The sequence below is a fragment of the Musca domestica genome, unplaced genomic scaffold (genome assembly GCF_030504385.1).
Source record: "Musca domestica strain aabys unplaced genomic scaffold, Musca_domestica.polishedcontigs.V.1.1 26, whole genome shotgun sequence".
In the NCBI taxonomy this organism is placed as follows: domain Eukaryota; kingdom Metazoa; phylum Arthropoda; class Insecta; order Diptera; family Muscidae; genus Musca; species Musca domestica.
Genome location: NW_026712283.1, coordinates 10,570,424 through 10,585,946, shown reverse-complemented (window position 1 = coordinate 10,585,946; position 15,523 = coordinate 10,570,424). Strand labels below are relative to the sequence as shown.

General features: G+C 34.3%; 1 protein-coding gene across 2 annotated transcripts in view; it reads right to left on the bottom strand.

Annotated features, from left to right (window-relative positions):
* Positions 1-1,838: 1,838 nt before the first annotated feature.
* Positions 1,839-15,523, bottom strand: part of LOC101894584 (ATP-binding cassette sub-family G member 1) — a 97,797-nt gene continuing 84,112 nt past the window's right edge. For both annotated transcript variants that reach the window (XM_020035436.2, XM_005179688.4), the window contains 4 exons: positions 4,763-4,931; positions 4,587-4,687; positions 2,339-2,497; positions 1,839-2,259 (listed from right to left, as the gene is read on the bottom strand). In XM_020035436.2, the coding sequence (XP_019890995.1) occupies positions 1,915-2,259; positions 2,339-2,497; positions 4,587-4,687; positions 4,763-4,931 (774 nt within the window). In that variant the 3' untranslated portion in view covers positions 1,839-1,914. The remainder of the gene's footprint in view (positions 2,260-2,338; positions 2,498-4,586; positions 4,688-4,762; positions 4,932-15,523) is intronic.

Sequence of the window (15,523 nt, the reverse complement as noted above, 5' to 3'; positions counted from 1 at the left end):
TGAAAGTATGCAATAATTTATAGATGTGAAAACTCTCCACTATACTGTGAAATTCTCCAAAAAAGAACATAAATTTGATATAAAATAAATTATAATAAATTTTGAATATTTATAACAAGATCTGTTATAGAAATGGTAGAGGTCGGACATAGAGTTTGAGATTTTTAAAAGCAAAACACTCAAAGAAAGCGAAATAAACATCCCACTCTCTTCAAATTTCACACATACAAACATTTTTGCTAACACACGATCTCTTGTGAAGATGATATATATCTGCGAACCCCTTCTGGTACCTTACCCACAAAGGATCACAATTTTCAATAATTTTATCTGTCATAACTTCTTTACAAATTGGATAAAAATGTTCGATTTTCTTGTAATTTTGCCTATACCTTTATTTTTATTTGTATTAGATGAAGCATTAAAATAGAATACTTCGGTCGACTATATCTGGTACCTCATGCACATTTTAATATTTTTTTTTTTTTTAAATTATCACATACCTCATGTAAAGTGAAGAACCTGGCACGTGACAATATTTATATCATATTTAGATACGAAATAGACCCATTGGCCCATTTTTTCGGAACCTACTTCGTAGAGGGTCAACAGAAGTCAAAATATATATTTAAATAATCAAACATTGGCTGAGGGTAAATATTTGTCGGCGAAATCGACTGATACTATTTAACTTGTTATATCTTCGACTATGAGTCTGGAAGTGGTGAAAACATTTTTAAAAATACACGAAGCCCCGGCATTTAATAAGATTATGATTATTGTGGCTTATAAAAATGTTCTTAAGAAATCCTCGATTATGATGGCAATTCAATGATGTAACATTTAAAATTTTTTAAAACTTCTGGCTTATTTTATAATTATTTGTATAAAGCCATTCCTAACAAATTCCCGATTACATCTCTGATTGGCTAAAAAAAAACTTTAAAACAATTATATCTCTGGTATGTACTTAAAAGTTAAAGATTATAGCCCTGCTACATCATAAAAAATATTTAAAAAGCTCCACGATATCCAACCTGGAGGGCTATTGCAAATTGCTATAAAAATCTTCGATAACCGCTTTGATAGTCCGTAAAATATATTTTAAGAAACCCTCTACTATAGCTCTATTGGGCCATAAAATACTCCTGAAGAATTAAGATAGTTAATCAAGCAGTTCATAAAAAAAAATCTTAAAAAAACGCAGATTAAAAAGTAGACCTTGAAATAAATATTTCTTAAAATATTTTTAAAAAGTCCATCATTATTGATCTGGTGTTTAAAAACATTACATTTTAAAATTTATTCTGCAATATTAAAAATCAAAAATAATTATCTCGTTCTTAAGTATTTTCTTTTTTTGTCTTTATTACCATTTTATTTGCGTATAACAATATGGATACTAAAATACATTAATTAAACTAATTTATTTTTTGTATTACAAATCTCTTTTCTTAAATTTTTAACAATTCTAGATAAATATTCGAATTAGTTTTAATAAAAAAAAATAAATTAAAAACCAAACAATTTCGGCAAGAAAATTTTGCAATAAATAAAACATTTGAGATTTAAAAAAAGGGGGGTAACTAACGACTAAACTACAAACTAATTTTTGGTATACCAAACTTAAATAAAAAAATTGAAAATAAAACTAAAAACTATTTGTAAATATACCCTACAGCCTGTTAGGTAAATATTTTCTGGTTGATGTGGCAACCGTATAACACTGGAATTGGAATGTCTTTTGCTAACATGAGTTGTGAGATGAGAATGGTTTGCAAAAAAGGAGTGATTTTATGAAATGATTTCAAAAAATGAAAATAATGAGGTTATGTTACTTTTTGTCATAAATTATTTACAATTCTGTCTAAAATGTTACTAAATAAACAAATGAATGCCTCTCTCTTTCTCTCCTTAGCGTTTATTCAATTTATGCCACAGAGTGAGGGCCGTCAGCACATGCATGGTACCAATGACACCAGCCATCAACAGAACACAATGTGTCATACTGACATCGGAAATCATCATGAAGTCAAGGAAAATCTTTGGACTACGAAAATGACAGTACATAATTTCATCGGGGCAGGGCAGCATTGAACGATCCATGCCATAGATGGCATTGAGAGCCCCATGAAATCCGGCACGAAAATAGCTAATGTGCCACATCCATCGGAAGATTGGGGTTATGTCAATGTAACGTGTACAGAAACCGAAGACGGAGAACAGCACCGCCAATATGGGACCCAGGAAGACAGCAATCTGGAGGTAAAAGAAAAATATAATTAAATAAAATTCTTTAAATTTTTTATTATTTTTTTCACAGGTCTATAAAACTTACTTTTGTTGGCAGAGTGGCTCCCACAAAGAAGCCCCACGACTGGGCACTCAACGTCACCATAACTCCAAAGAGAATGAAATACATCACACGGAAGTTATCGCTTTTATCGTTGTTCGTCAGGACCACACTGATTCCCATGTAAATGACGGAACAGATACACTGTAAGTATAAGAGAAAACATTAATATGAAAAATTTGGGTAAATATTTTGCATTTTCTCTCAGCCAGCTAGAGAGGGTATACAGGGTGAGATAAAAAAACTGCAACAAAGTTAAACGCCAGATTTTTACATTTTTTTTAATTTTGTTGAATGAAATCAAATAATGCTGGATACAGCATCAAATTTTAGAATAAGTTTAGATTTGTTCGAATTGGTCACCTTTGGCACGAATTATGGCCTTCAAACGGCCAATGAAACCGTCACACGCTGCCCGAATGTTGCTCTGCGGTATTTTGGCCCATTCCCGGCGAAACGCTTGCTTGAAGTTATCGACACTTTGGTATATTTTAGTGCCAACCTTGCTTTCCAAAAGACACTCCAGACACAATAGTTCAACGGATTGGTATCCGGAGATTTTGGTGGCGATTGTGCGCTGGAAATAAGCGAGGAACCTCTATTTGTAACCATTTTTGGGTGGCGCGGGCTGAGTCCTGTTGGAATTTTCAAGGTCTGCGGCCAAATTTTTCAAAATGTATATGAATCTTTAAATTTGTATACCTTAGGCCATATGCCGAGAGAGGGTATATATCATTTGATATGATTCAAACGTGTCTCATCGAAACACCGGTTTTGGCCCTAGGTCTCCACCGGTTTTGGCCCCTAGGACCAAATCCGTTTCAGGACATTTGGAGTCGAACTAGGGATGTTCGTCTGTCCGTCCGTCCGTCTATCTGTCTGTATGGCTGGCTGGTATGCACGATATATCTCGAAGAGAGTATCCGATTTGATCCATACTTGCTACATCGTAATATTATTGTCAAACTTAGATCGAATTCGAAGATGGGCAATATCGGTCCACTCTTTCTGGTACCTCCCACACAAAGTGTCAAAATTGTCAAAGAGAATCATTTACTGCACAGAAAGAGAAAGGATAATCCGATTTTGCTCTAACTTTGCGAATCCTAATATTTGCATTAGTGCTGGGGCAGGTGCGAAAATGGACAATGTTGGTCCACTTCTTCAAGTACCTCCCCCACAAAGGGTCAAAGTTGTGAATACTAATAACTCTTATAAAATGTGATGTAAATGTCCGATTGTCTTCAAATTACCTACATCACAATATTTTTATTAACCCAAGGTCTGGCGTGAAGATGGAATATATCGGTCTACTCCTTCTGGTACCTCCCCCTTAGAGGGTAAAAAATTTTAAATATCCATGTTGCTCATAAAACGCGAAATTAACATCCGATTCCATTCAGACTTGGCACATCTCAATATTTTCATCAACACAAGATCTGTTTTAGAGATGGTAAAGATCGGACCATTCCTTCTGATACCTCCCCCACAAAGGGTATTTTGAATAACCAAAACGATCATAAAATCCAAAATAAGTATCCTGTTCTATTCAAATTAAACACATCACAATATTTTTATTAACCCAAGGTCTGGTGTAAAATTGAGACATATCGGTCTACTTCTTCTGATACCTACCCCATAAAGGGTCAAAATCTTGAATATTCATGAAGCTCTTTAAACACGAAATTAACATTCCATTCTATTCAGACTTGGTACATCTCAATATTTTCATTAACACAAGATTTGTTCTTAAGATGGTAGAGATCGGACCATTTCTTCTGGTGCCACTCCCACATAGGCTTCAAATTTTTTTGAAAAACTAAACGCTCAAAGAAAGCAATATAAGCATCCCACTCTCTTTAAATTTCACACATCCAAATATTTTTGCCAACACAAGATCTCTTCTGAAGATGATGTATATCTGTCAATCCCTTTTGGTACCTCACCCACAATGAATAGTTAATTTATCGGAATTCGATCCACTGTATCTGGCACCTCACATTTTCCAAAAATTTGCACATATCACGTATAAGAAGTAGTCGATATAGTCCAAATCTGACACGTTGTAATATTTTCTTTAGTCTTAGGTCAGATACGAATTGGTCAATATTGGCTAACTGCTTCGGAACCGCCCCCATAAAGTGTCAACAGTTTAAATAATCATAACTCAAGGCTGGGTGTAATACGTCTGTCGGGAAAACCGTCTGATACTATTTTACTTGTTTCAACTCACCTGAAAAGGAATTTCAAATGACAGCAGCGAGAGGAAGTATGGCCCCAGATTATACCAGCGATTGAAATGTTCTCTCGACAGCATACCAATTTCCAAAGGGACTGTAAAATAAACAATTCATATGAATAGGAACTCGATTTTATTTTGAAATCATTTGGAATTCGATTTATACTTACACGTCAGAACAACAGCCATTTTCCCTGTGTAGACCAAAAGCAGTGTTGTGCCATACAAATATACATAGTTTCCCAATACGGTGTTGGCCTTATCGCCAACATCTTTGTATAAATAACCAAATATAACACCGATCACCAGATGCGATAATATGCGAGCCAGAAGCAAAAACTGAAATAAAAAAATTAATAGGATTTTATGAATTTATGAAAAATTCAGAAAAAAAATTAAAGAGGATATTTTACCCTCAGATGTTCAGATTAGGTCATATATATTTATCATCTATATTATCTCTATACCTACGTAAAAGAGCTTATGAATAGTTAAAACCTAATGTTAGTCATTTGTAAAGTAAATGTTCCCACAGTTGTAGTTTTCATTTTTTGAAAGCATACTTTAAGGCGCAACCAATTCATAAGCATTTTTCACATTCAAGTTTGTGTGGAGCACAGATTCAGAACAGATTTCAAAGTAAAAAAAATTGAAATTAGTAAAAATATAATTTCAAGTAGCAAATCTCAAATCAATAGAAACCTATGTGGAGACCAAACATTCCAGGTTTCTATTGATTTGAGTTTTTCTACTTGAAATTATATTTTTACTAATTACAATTTTTTTATTTTATCTGTTAATTTTAGTTTTCAACGTCAGGACTCAGATCAACAGACCAAAAAAGTTTCCATGAACATATAATCGTGTCCAATAGACGAAAATTTTCCCGACCGGCTTTTCTCACTATTTTCCCTTTCCCCCTTTGTCATAAATAACTGATTCTAACCGCAATCATTTTTACATGCCCATTAATGTAAAATGTGGGAGAGAACCGGTTGACGTGCTTGACTAATTGATATTCATCACCTGTCTCTGGGGGCTAAAGTGGGTAAATGGGTTAGTAAGCTTGTAAGCGCTCTGTGTGTTTTATTAGCATATATTGTTCGTGAGGTGAGTCAAAATAACAGGTCTAGACCGAAATTACAACAATGAAGATGTTAACAATATAAATCAGAATATTCATACATATGAATATTGAGAATGAAATTTTATGAACTGTTATATAGGGAATGAGCAAAAAAGGGAAATCAATTGGTAAATTGAGTTTTATGAGGGCAAATGAAAGTTTGTTTTTATAACCTACACCACAAGGTGTTCAGAGTGTCTTTGTGCATTTGTTTGTAACATGCAAATTGAATCGAGATAGACCCATAGTTCCTTTTGATGATTTGCATAGAATCACATTCTGAGTCGATTTATGCAAGTCCGTCCGTCTGTCTCTCCATGTATTCTTGTAAACAAATGACAACTCGCATTTATTGCCCGAGCCAGATGAAATTTTGCACAATTCATTTGTTTGACCCAAGGATGAACCCTATTGAAATTGGAGATAATCGGTCAAAATTCAGATATAGATCCCATATATATCTGAATAATATACTTATAAATCGTGACCTTTTCCAAAAAATTCCGGCTTTATATAATTCGTGAATATTTGAAATATATTTTTTTTTTCAAATTTGTTCCAGGACTTCCTCCCAAAAACATGGAGTTTTTAAAAAAAATTGCAAACGAATGCTTTTCAAAGATAAAATCATAGATTTTGTTCAATGACTCCTTGGTCAAAAATTAGGGATTGTTTTTAATATTTCTCAAGGACTTCTTTGGTTATTAAGAAAAAAAATGTTAAAGGATCATCTGACCAAAAATCTTGGATTAAAAAAATGTTCAACGTCCCCCTTGGTCACCAAATACCAAGGATGCCAAATTTTTAAAAGACCAAGAATCTTGAATTTTTATGAAAAAATTCGGTTTTTTTTTTTAAACTTTTCCTCTTGATCAAAAATCTTGGAATTTCTCAAGGATTTTGTGTGTCATGAAGAGGACATACTGACCTAAAAAATTGTTAAAGAACGATTCATTTGGTCAAAAATCTAGGATTTTTATTAGAAAAAGGTTCAAGGTGTCCCTGATCACTTAGAGACATAAAACAGGACAAATTTTTAAAGGACTTTATATGATATAATTTTAAAGGACATGCAGAACAAGAATCATGTGTTTGAAGGATATTATTTTCAAAAATCCTGGATTTTTAAGAATTTTTTCAAGGTCCTTCTGACAAAAAAGTCGTGATTTATTTTTTTTCAAAATTGTTCCGTATGAATAAATAATAATTATGTTAAAAATATTTTTACGATATCTTCTTTATTTTAATGACCTCCCGAACAAAAATAGTGTAAACTAAAAAAAATCCATATCCTCCAGGACCTCCTGTTTAAAATCGTGAATTTCAAGAGACGACCACCTAAAAATTCTTGGATTTTAAGGAAAGTAAAATGTTGATGGACTTCTTGACCTAAAATTCGTGGATTTTAAGAAAATGTTTTCAATTTCTTAAAAAATCGTGAATTTTTAAGAACATTTTTTTGAAATACTTGTTTAGCAAAAATCCGGAATTTTGTTAAATTTTTTTTTTAATGACGTTGTGATCAGAAATATTGAAATTTTAAGAGAATTACTTCAAGGAACTTTTGACCAAAAATTGTGGATCATACCTCATACCGAAAATCATGAATTTTAAGGACCTCCTGAAAAAAATTGCGAATGCCTTAGAAAACCATTTTAATGAGTCAACTTTTTAGGTTAACCTTTTTGAGGAGAGAATCTTATGTTTATAATTTTATTTGTTTTTCTCTTTTCTGATCAAATAATTAAGGGTTTTTAGAAAGTTGTATTTAAAAAATTTGTATTTTTCAAAATATTTGTTAGGTTTTAAGGGCATGCTTTTTTCAAAATCTTGCATATTATAAGAACCTCATAAATCAAAAATTTTGGATATTGAAGAAATTATTCTCATGATACTCTGACTTTAAATTTTAAATCCTTAAAAATAATTTTCGAAGGACCTCTTGACCAAAAGTTATGATTTTTTATTATTATTATTATTTTTTTTTTTTTTTTGGATGAAAATAAAGGATTTTTTTTATTAACGACATTTTGTCAATGACATTCTGATCAATAGTGTTTTTCAAGGACAACCATTTCAAGAACCTTTCCATCAAAAATTTGGACTTAAAAAAACTCTTACAAGAGCCTTCTGCCAAAAAACAACGTTGTTAGGAAAAACTGAAGGATCTGAATTATGTGCCTATCATGGATCGAAATTTTTGATTTTTAAGATTTTTCAGGTACATCCCTACCAAAAGTCATGGATTTCCATGAGTAGTTGACCTTTACTTTACTTCATTTCGAAAAAAGTCAAATATTTAGAGATCATGAATTTGTACAATTCTGGACACAACTAGAGGATCTTGCTTGAGCATTTTTTTCAAGGACCTCATAACCAAAGAGTCGTTGATTTAAAAAGAATAAGTCAGATACATTTTTTCAAGGAGCTCCTGATCAAAGAGAGAAAATCCTTTCAAAAAGGCAAAAATTATTGACTTTAAGAATTTTTTTTAAGAAATTCCATCCCAAAAAGTTTTCTTCAAAGACAAATTTAACTTTCTGGGCCGCTTAAAATTTGGGTTTCGGAATGATTTAAAATTGAAATTTGTGTTATATTTTATTTTTGGTTTTATTTATGATATAATAAAACCATCTTGAGTCTTATGCAATTTTATAACATTATTCTTACAAATGTCTCATTGAATTTTTACCCTCATACCTGCACCACACCAAGGTTCCATTAACCCTACCACCATAACTATCTACCCACATGCAGTGACAAGTTTAAATGTTTCAACACCAATGTGCCTCCTCCTCTTCCCCCTCTATAATGATCTTGCAAATATTTTCAAACTTGGCTTTCTACCTCAGTTTTTTAAATTAAATTTTATTATTTGATGATATTGACGCTTAGTTGGTTTGTTGCTTGGCTGGTTGGTAGGTTGCATGACATGCATGGTTGCAAAGTTGGCCGCTTGTGATTACTGGTGGCTGGTGTGGTAGTATCACTTTAAGTTTTAATGCCAGGCTACATTGCATCACCGTTGCTTGGTTGTTTTGGATGGAATGAATGTTTGCAGCACCACTTCAGTCAGTCACGCTTTTGGCCATAAAGTGTGTGAAGGTCAATTCTAATATCAATACTAAGTGCATAATCACGCCAAAAAAGAATCGTTCAACAACAACAACAAAAGCAACATCAAATCGAATCTACCAAAATCAAGCAAATAATGTTCGGGGGTCTTTGTTGTTGTGTTTATCTTTCAATTAAAGCACTTAGCTGCTGCTGTTGTATGCACATTCTGTTCTTAGAGGTTTGTCAAATAAATTTAGAAGTTATTTTTATCCAATAAAAAAGCGATTTGATGTTCTAATGAAATGTTGATTTTAAGAAAAATGTAGTGGTTACAAGGGGAGCTGGATTTCGGGTTGCAATAAAAAAGTTGAAAAATAGGTGGCTGGAAGTCAGTCAATAATAAATATATATTGTGATTTTAAAACGTTTTAAATGATAGAGCTGGTCAACAACATAGGCAAAAATTTTACAGATCAAAAGTGGTTGATAAAAAAATTGATGTTTTCATTTTCGACAAATATGGCGCCCAACGTGATGCACCCGATTTTGGAAAAATCGAAAAACTCAATGAAATGTCAGGTTGGGACCTTTTGTGAGATATCGTGATGAGTTGGCTGTGTAGGTTTTATGCGGAAAATAAAAATGACAACTTCTAACAAAAAATGGCGCCCAATGTGACACCTACGATATTTTCTTCCACATAACTTTTTTTTAAACCCACTACTTTCTGAAACAACTTCAGACTGCTGTCATTCCTAGGCCACTCGTCCGACAGCTGTTAAAATTATTTCAGTGACAGCTCATTATTTTTGGATCTTTTGAATTGCAATTTCAAGAAGGACCATCTTGGATCATTAAAAAAAATATTTTCTTTAAGAACCAGAGTGAATTTATTTTCAAAGGATTTTCATTAAATTTTCTTTAAGAATGAAGGTGGATTATTTACAGGGTGAGATGAAAAAACTGCACCCAAGTTCAGACAGCTGTCATTTCTAAGCCACTCGTCCTACAGCTGTTAAAATTATTCCTGCGACAGCTCATTAAATTGTTTACAAGCCTACAAAAGCATTTTGATGAGAATTTTCCAGAAAAAAGTTATTCGTGATGGAATTCCAGCGTGATAGTGTGATTTCTTTATATTTGGCTGGAAAGCCACAAGTGGCTATCGTTAGGGCACTCCAGCTTTTAAATGTGAATAAATCTTTTGTGTCTCGTACCATCGCTCGTTACCGTGATACTGGTAGCATAACCCGACGTCAAGGAAGTGGACGGAAGAAAAAATAGCAACATCAGCAGAAATGGTTCGAAAAATAAAGAAGCGACTTGATCGAAACCCGCGTCGCAGTGACCGAAAAATTGCTCGTGAGCTGATCATATCGCAAAATTCCATTCGGCAAACATTGAAAAATGAGCACGGTCTAAAGCCATTGACATTCCAAAAAGTGCAAGAACTTACACCACAACAGAAAGGAAATAGACTCAAAAGAGCTAAAAGGTTGCTTCGCTTGGCCCAAAAAGGTGAACTGCGGAATTTGGTTTTCTCCGATGAGAAAACATTCGTTGTCCAGTAGTTTGCAAATAAACAAAATGATCGTGCACCTTCGGCTGGCCACCACAACTCAAGAGCCGATCATGATGATGGTGTGGGCTGCCATAACAGCCGATGTTCGCTCTCCGCTCGTATTAATCGACCGTGGCATCACAATAAATGCCGAAAAATTCTGGAGGGCACGTAAACATTTTGGCTATGATCGTGCCGCTTCGGTTGGCCACCAGAACTCAAGCGCCGACCATGATGATGGTGTGGGGCGCCATAACAGCCGATGGTCGCTCTCCGCTCGTATTAATCGACCGTGGCATCAGAATAAATACCGAAATATTCTGGAGGGTGTATTAAAGACTTGGGCACGCAAACATTTTGGCCATGATCGTGCACCTTCGGTTGGCCACCAGAACTCAAGCGCCGACCATGATGATGGTGTGGGCGGCCATAACAGCCGATGGTCGCTCTGCGCTCGTATTATTCGACCGTGGCATCAGAATAAATGCCCAAATATTCTAGAGGGCACGCAAATATTTTGGCCACAGACCTTGGACATTCCAACAGGGCTCAGCACAATCGCACTCAGCACACGCCACTCAAGAATGGTAACAAAATAAGGTTACTCGCTTCACATTTCCAGCGCACAATGGCCACTAAAATCTACGGATACCAATCCGTTGGACTATTGTGTCTGGAGTGTCTTTTGGAAAGTAAGGTTGGCACTAAATAATATTGAAGTGTCGATCACCTGAAGCAAGCGCTTCGCCGGCAATGGGCCAAAATACCACAGAGCAACATTCGGGCAGCAGGTGACGGTTTCATTGGCCGTTTGGAAGGCCATAATTCGCGCCAATGGTGACCAATGCGAACAAAGCTAAACTTATTCTAAAATTTGATGCTATTTCCGATATTTTTGCTTTTATTCAATAAAATTAAAATTAAAAGAAGTAAAACAAGCAAAAAAATAAAATCCGTTAAAAATTCTGTTAAAATTTAAAAAATACCGAATGCCTATACGACGACGTAGACAATATTTAAATGCGAAACTTGAAAATAAATCTGCTTATAATGTAGCTAAAATCGTCAAAATACCGAATATAGGGGGTACCGTTATATGGGGGCTATACGAAGACGTGGACCTGCACAGACAATTATCTGGCATGGGCTGAAGTATCCATTACGAACTTCACATGCGAAATTTGAAGCAATGCCGGTAAATAATGTCGCTAAAATCATTAAAATACCGAATATCGGGGGGTACCGTTATATGGGGCTATATGAAGACGTGAACCTACATGGCTAATTTTTTGACTTAGGATGTAGTATCCATTACGAATTTCAAATACCAAATTTGAAACAATTCCGGTGAATAATGTCGCTAAAATAAGCAAAATACCGAATATCGGGAAGTACCGTTATATGGGGGCTACATGATAACTTGGACCTACATGGCCCATTTACGAACTTAACCTGCCTACTGACAAAATATACATGTGTGCAAAATTTTAGCCTTCTATCTCAATTTGTTCGAAAGATAGCGTGATTACAACAGACAGACGGACAGACAGATGGACATGGCTTAATCGTCTTAGAATTTTACGCTGATCAAGAATATATATACTTTGTTGGATTTGACATGAGTATTTCGAGGAGTTACAAACGGAATGACAAAGTTAATATACCCTCCATACTATGGTGGAGGGTATAAAAAGTGTAAAAATTATGGCGTTTGACTTTGATGCAGTTTTTCTTATTCCACCTCTCAAATGTCCTCCTAACTAAAAGTCGTGGTTTTTATATATTTTTTTTTTCAAACAAAAAAAGGCTTTTGAAGACAAAAACAGTACCAAATGAAATCAAATAGCTGTATTCGGTAACCATTTCAAATCGTCTAAAAATTTTAAACTTGTTGGGAATATAAAATTCATAGGGATTATTGATAAAATAATAATTTCTAATCATTATGATACCCATTCAAAATCAACATTCCAGCCAATCAGAGATATTGGCAAATCATGCTACATTTGCCGAGAGAGAGAGAGAGGAAGAAGTCCATACTTGTTGGCGTCCTTTTAAATTTGCCTATGTTTTGTTAATTTTATATTTTTACAATTCATAATTAATTTTTGTATTTTATTATAATAACAACAACAGTGGAACACTGATTTTTTTGAAAAGAGGGTCTTATATCCATGAAATATTGGATTTTCATTAGAATAACTTTATAGATATATATTGTGTCATTCGAAATATAACAATTGTATTTTAATAAAGCTGTTTCAATATGGCTATCCGATTATTGGAATTTAATTACAACATTTTTATATGAAAAAAACTATATTTTTAAGATTTTTAATTTCTGTTGATACCCTCCACCAAAAAAAGTATGGAGGGTATATTAAGTTCGTCATTCCGTTTGTAACTCATCGAAATAATAATTTTAGACCCAACAAAGTATACATATTCTTGATCATCTAAGACGATTTAGCCCTGTCCGTCCGTCTCTTGTAATCACACTACAATCAATCAATATCGTATAGCCCCCATATAACGGTACATCCCCCCCCCCTGATATTCGGTATTTTGATTATTTTAGCCACATTCTCCAATGAAATTTTCTGAAAATTTACACAAGAAGTTCCTTGTGAGTCCCCTAGAAGAGAATGGTCTATATAGGTCCACGATATCGTATAGCCCCCATATAAAGGTACACCCGATATTCAGTATTTTGCTGGTTATAGCCACATTTTTCAATGGAACTGTCTGAAATTCTACACAAGGAGTTCTTTATGTGTATTTTAGCCCCTGAAAGAGAATTGTCTATATAGGTCGATATCGTGATTCATGATTAGAAGAATAAAAAATAATTCCAATTTTGTTTCAAAATTAATATTTGGAGGTGTTCGAAAATATTGCCCATCGACTCCAAAGAGCTTAAAGAATCAAAAATGTCCTCCCATATATTTCTTAATAGCCATGCTCTACTGTATTTAAATTGTTCTGTTCTTTCATTGCATAAATCACTCCACTCGCATTAATATGCAATTGATTTTGCTTCGATCGTAAATTAAATTTCCACTGACAATTCAATGTAAACTGTCTTAAATTGAAAAAAATACCCCTACAAATATGTAAAACATCACTACCTAGCACTCGTCGAACAAATTATGGTAATGACAACTTTTCCATCTAATAATCTAATATGTATGTAGATATGTAGATGTAACCCCCCAAAAAATATGGGACGACATGGATTATAAGAGCCAGTATGGAGTCGTAAAAAAAACCGGAAGGCTTGATTATATCGAGACCAATGGAAGATCGTGTACATACAGGGAGTCTTTCAATAGATTGACTGATCGATTGATTGATGTACGGTCCCCTTCTTATCTTGAGGTAAACATAATTTAACCTCTATTTAAATATATCGCTTTTCAAACCTTTTCTATACCCTCAGCCTTATGGCTAGAGAGGGTATATATCATTTAATATGGCGAAAACTTGCCTCATCGAAATAACGGTTATAGACCCAAGGTCTTATTGGACAAATCCGTTTCAAGACATTTGAAGTCGATCTAGCTATGTTCGTCCGTTCGTCTGTCTGCTTGCCTGACTATAACTCTTGAAGAGAGTATCCGATTAGGTTTAAGTTTGGTATATCGAAATATTATTATCGAACTTATATTAAGTTCGGAGATGGACAATATCGGCCCACTCCTTCTGGTACCTCCCACACAAAATGTCAAAATTTTCAAAGAAAATTATTTACTGCTCAAAAAGAGAAAGGTTAACTCGATTTTGTTCCAACTTTGCGAATCCTAATATTTGTATAAGTGCTTGGTCAGGTGCGAAAATGGGCACTATCTGTCCACTCCATGAAGTACCTCCCCCACAAAGGGTCAACATTTTGAATAATTATAACTTTTATAAAATGGATGATGTAAGAGTCCGATTGTCTTCAAATTACACACATCACAATATTTTTATTGACCCAAGGTCGGGTGTGAAGATGGACTATTTCGGTCCACTCATTCTGGTACCTCCTCCACCAAAGAGTCAAAATTTTGAATATTCATGAAGCTTATAAAACGCCAAATTATTATTCGATTTCATTCAGACTTGCCATATCTCAGTATTTCTTTCAACTCAAGATCTTTTATAAAGATGGTAGAAATCGGACCATTCCTTCTTTTACTTTCACCAAAAAGGGTCAACTTTTTGAATATCCATGACGACCATAAAACGCGAAACTAACAACCGATTCAATTCAGACTTCGAACATCTCAATATTTCCATCAACACAACATCTGTTATAAAGATGATAGAGATCGGACCATTTCTTCTGGTACCTCCCCCACAAAGGGTCAAAGTTTTGAATAACCAAAACAATCATAAAATCCGAAATAAACATCGGATGCTATTCACATTTCACACACCCAATTATTTCTACTAACACAAGATCTGCTGTGAAGATGGTATATTTTGGTTCACTCCTTCTGGTACCTCCCCCACAAAGGGCCAAAGTTTTGAATATTCTTGAAGCTCATAAAACGCGAAATTATTATCCAATTTCATTCAGATTTTGCATATCTTAGAATTTCTATAAACTCAAGATCTTTTATAAAGATGGTGGAGATCGGTCCACTCATTCTGGTACCTCCAACATAAAGGGTCAAAATTTTGAACATCCATAAAGCTCATAAAACGCGATATTAACATACGATCATAAAATCCGAATTATGCCACCGGTTCTCTTCAAATTTCAGACATGCCATTATTTTTACAAACATAACATCTGCTGTGAAGTTGGGATATATCGGTCTACTACTTCTGGTACCTCCCCCACAAAGGGTCAACGTTTTGAATATTCTTGAGGCTCACAAAACGCGAAATTATTATCCAATTTCATTCAGACTTGGTACATCTCAATATTTCCATCAACACAAGATATGTTATAAAGATGGTAGAGATCGGACCATTTCTTCTGGTACCTCCCCGCAAATGGTCAAAGTTTTGAATAAGCAAAACAATCATAAAATCCGAAATAAACATCGGGTTCTCTTCATATTTCACACATCCCATTATTTCCACAAACACAAGATCTGCTGTAAAGATGGGGAAATAACGGTCCACTCCTTCTGGTACCTCACCCACAAAGGGAAAATTAAATTCTTCAGTACGTATATTCCACATATTCCAAAAATT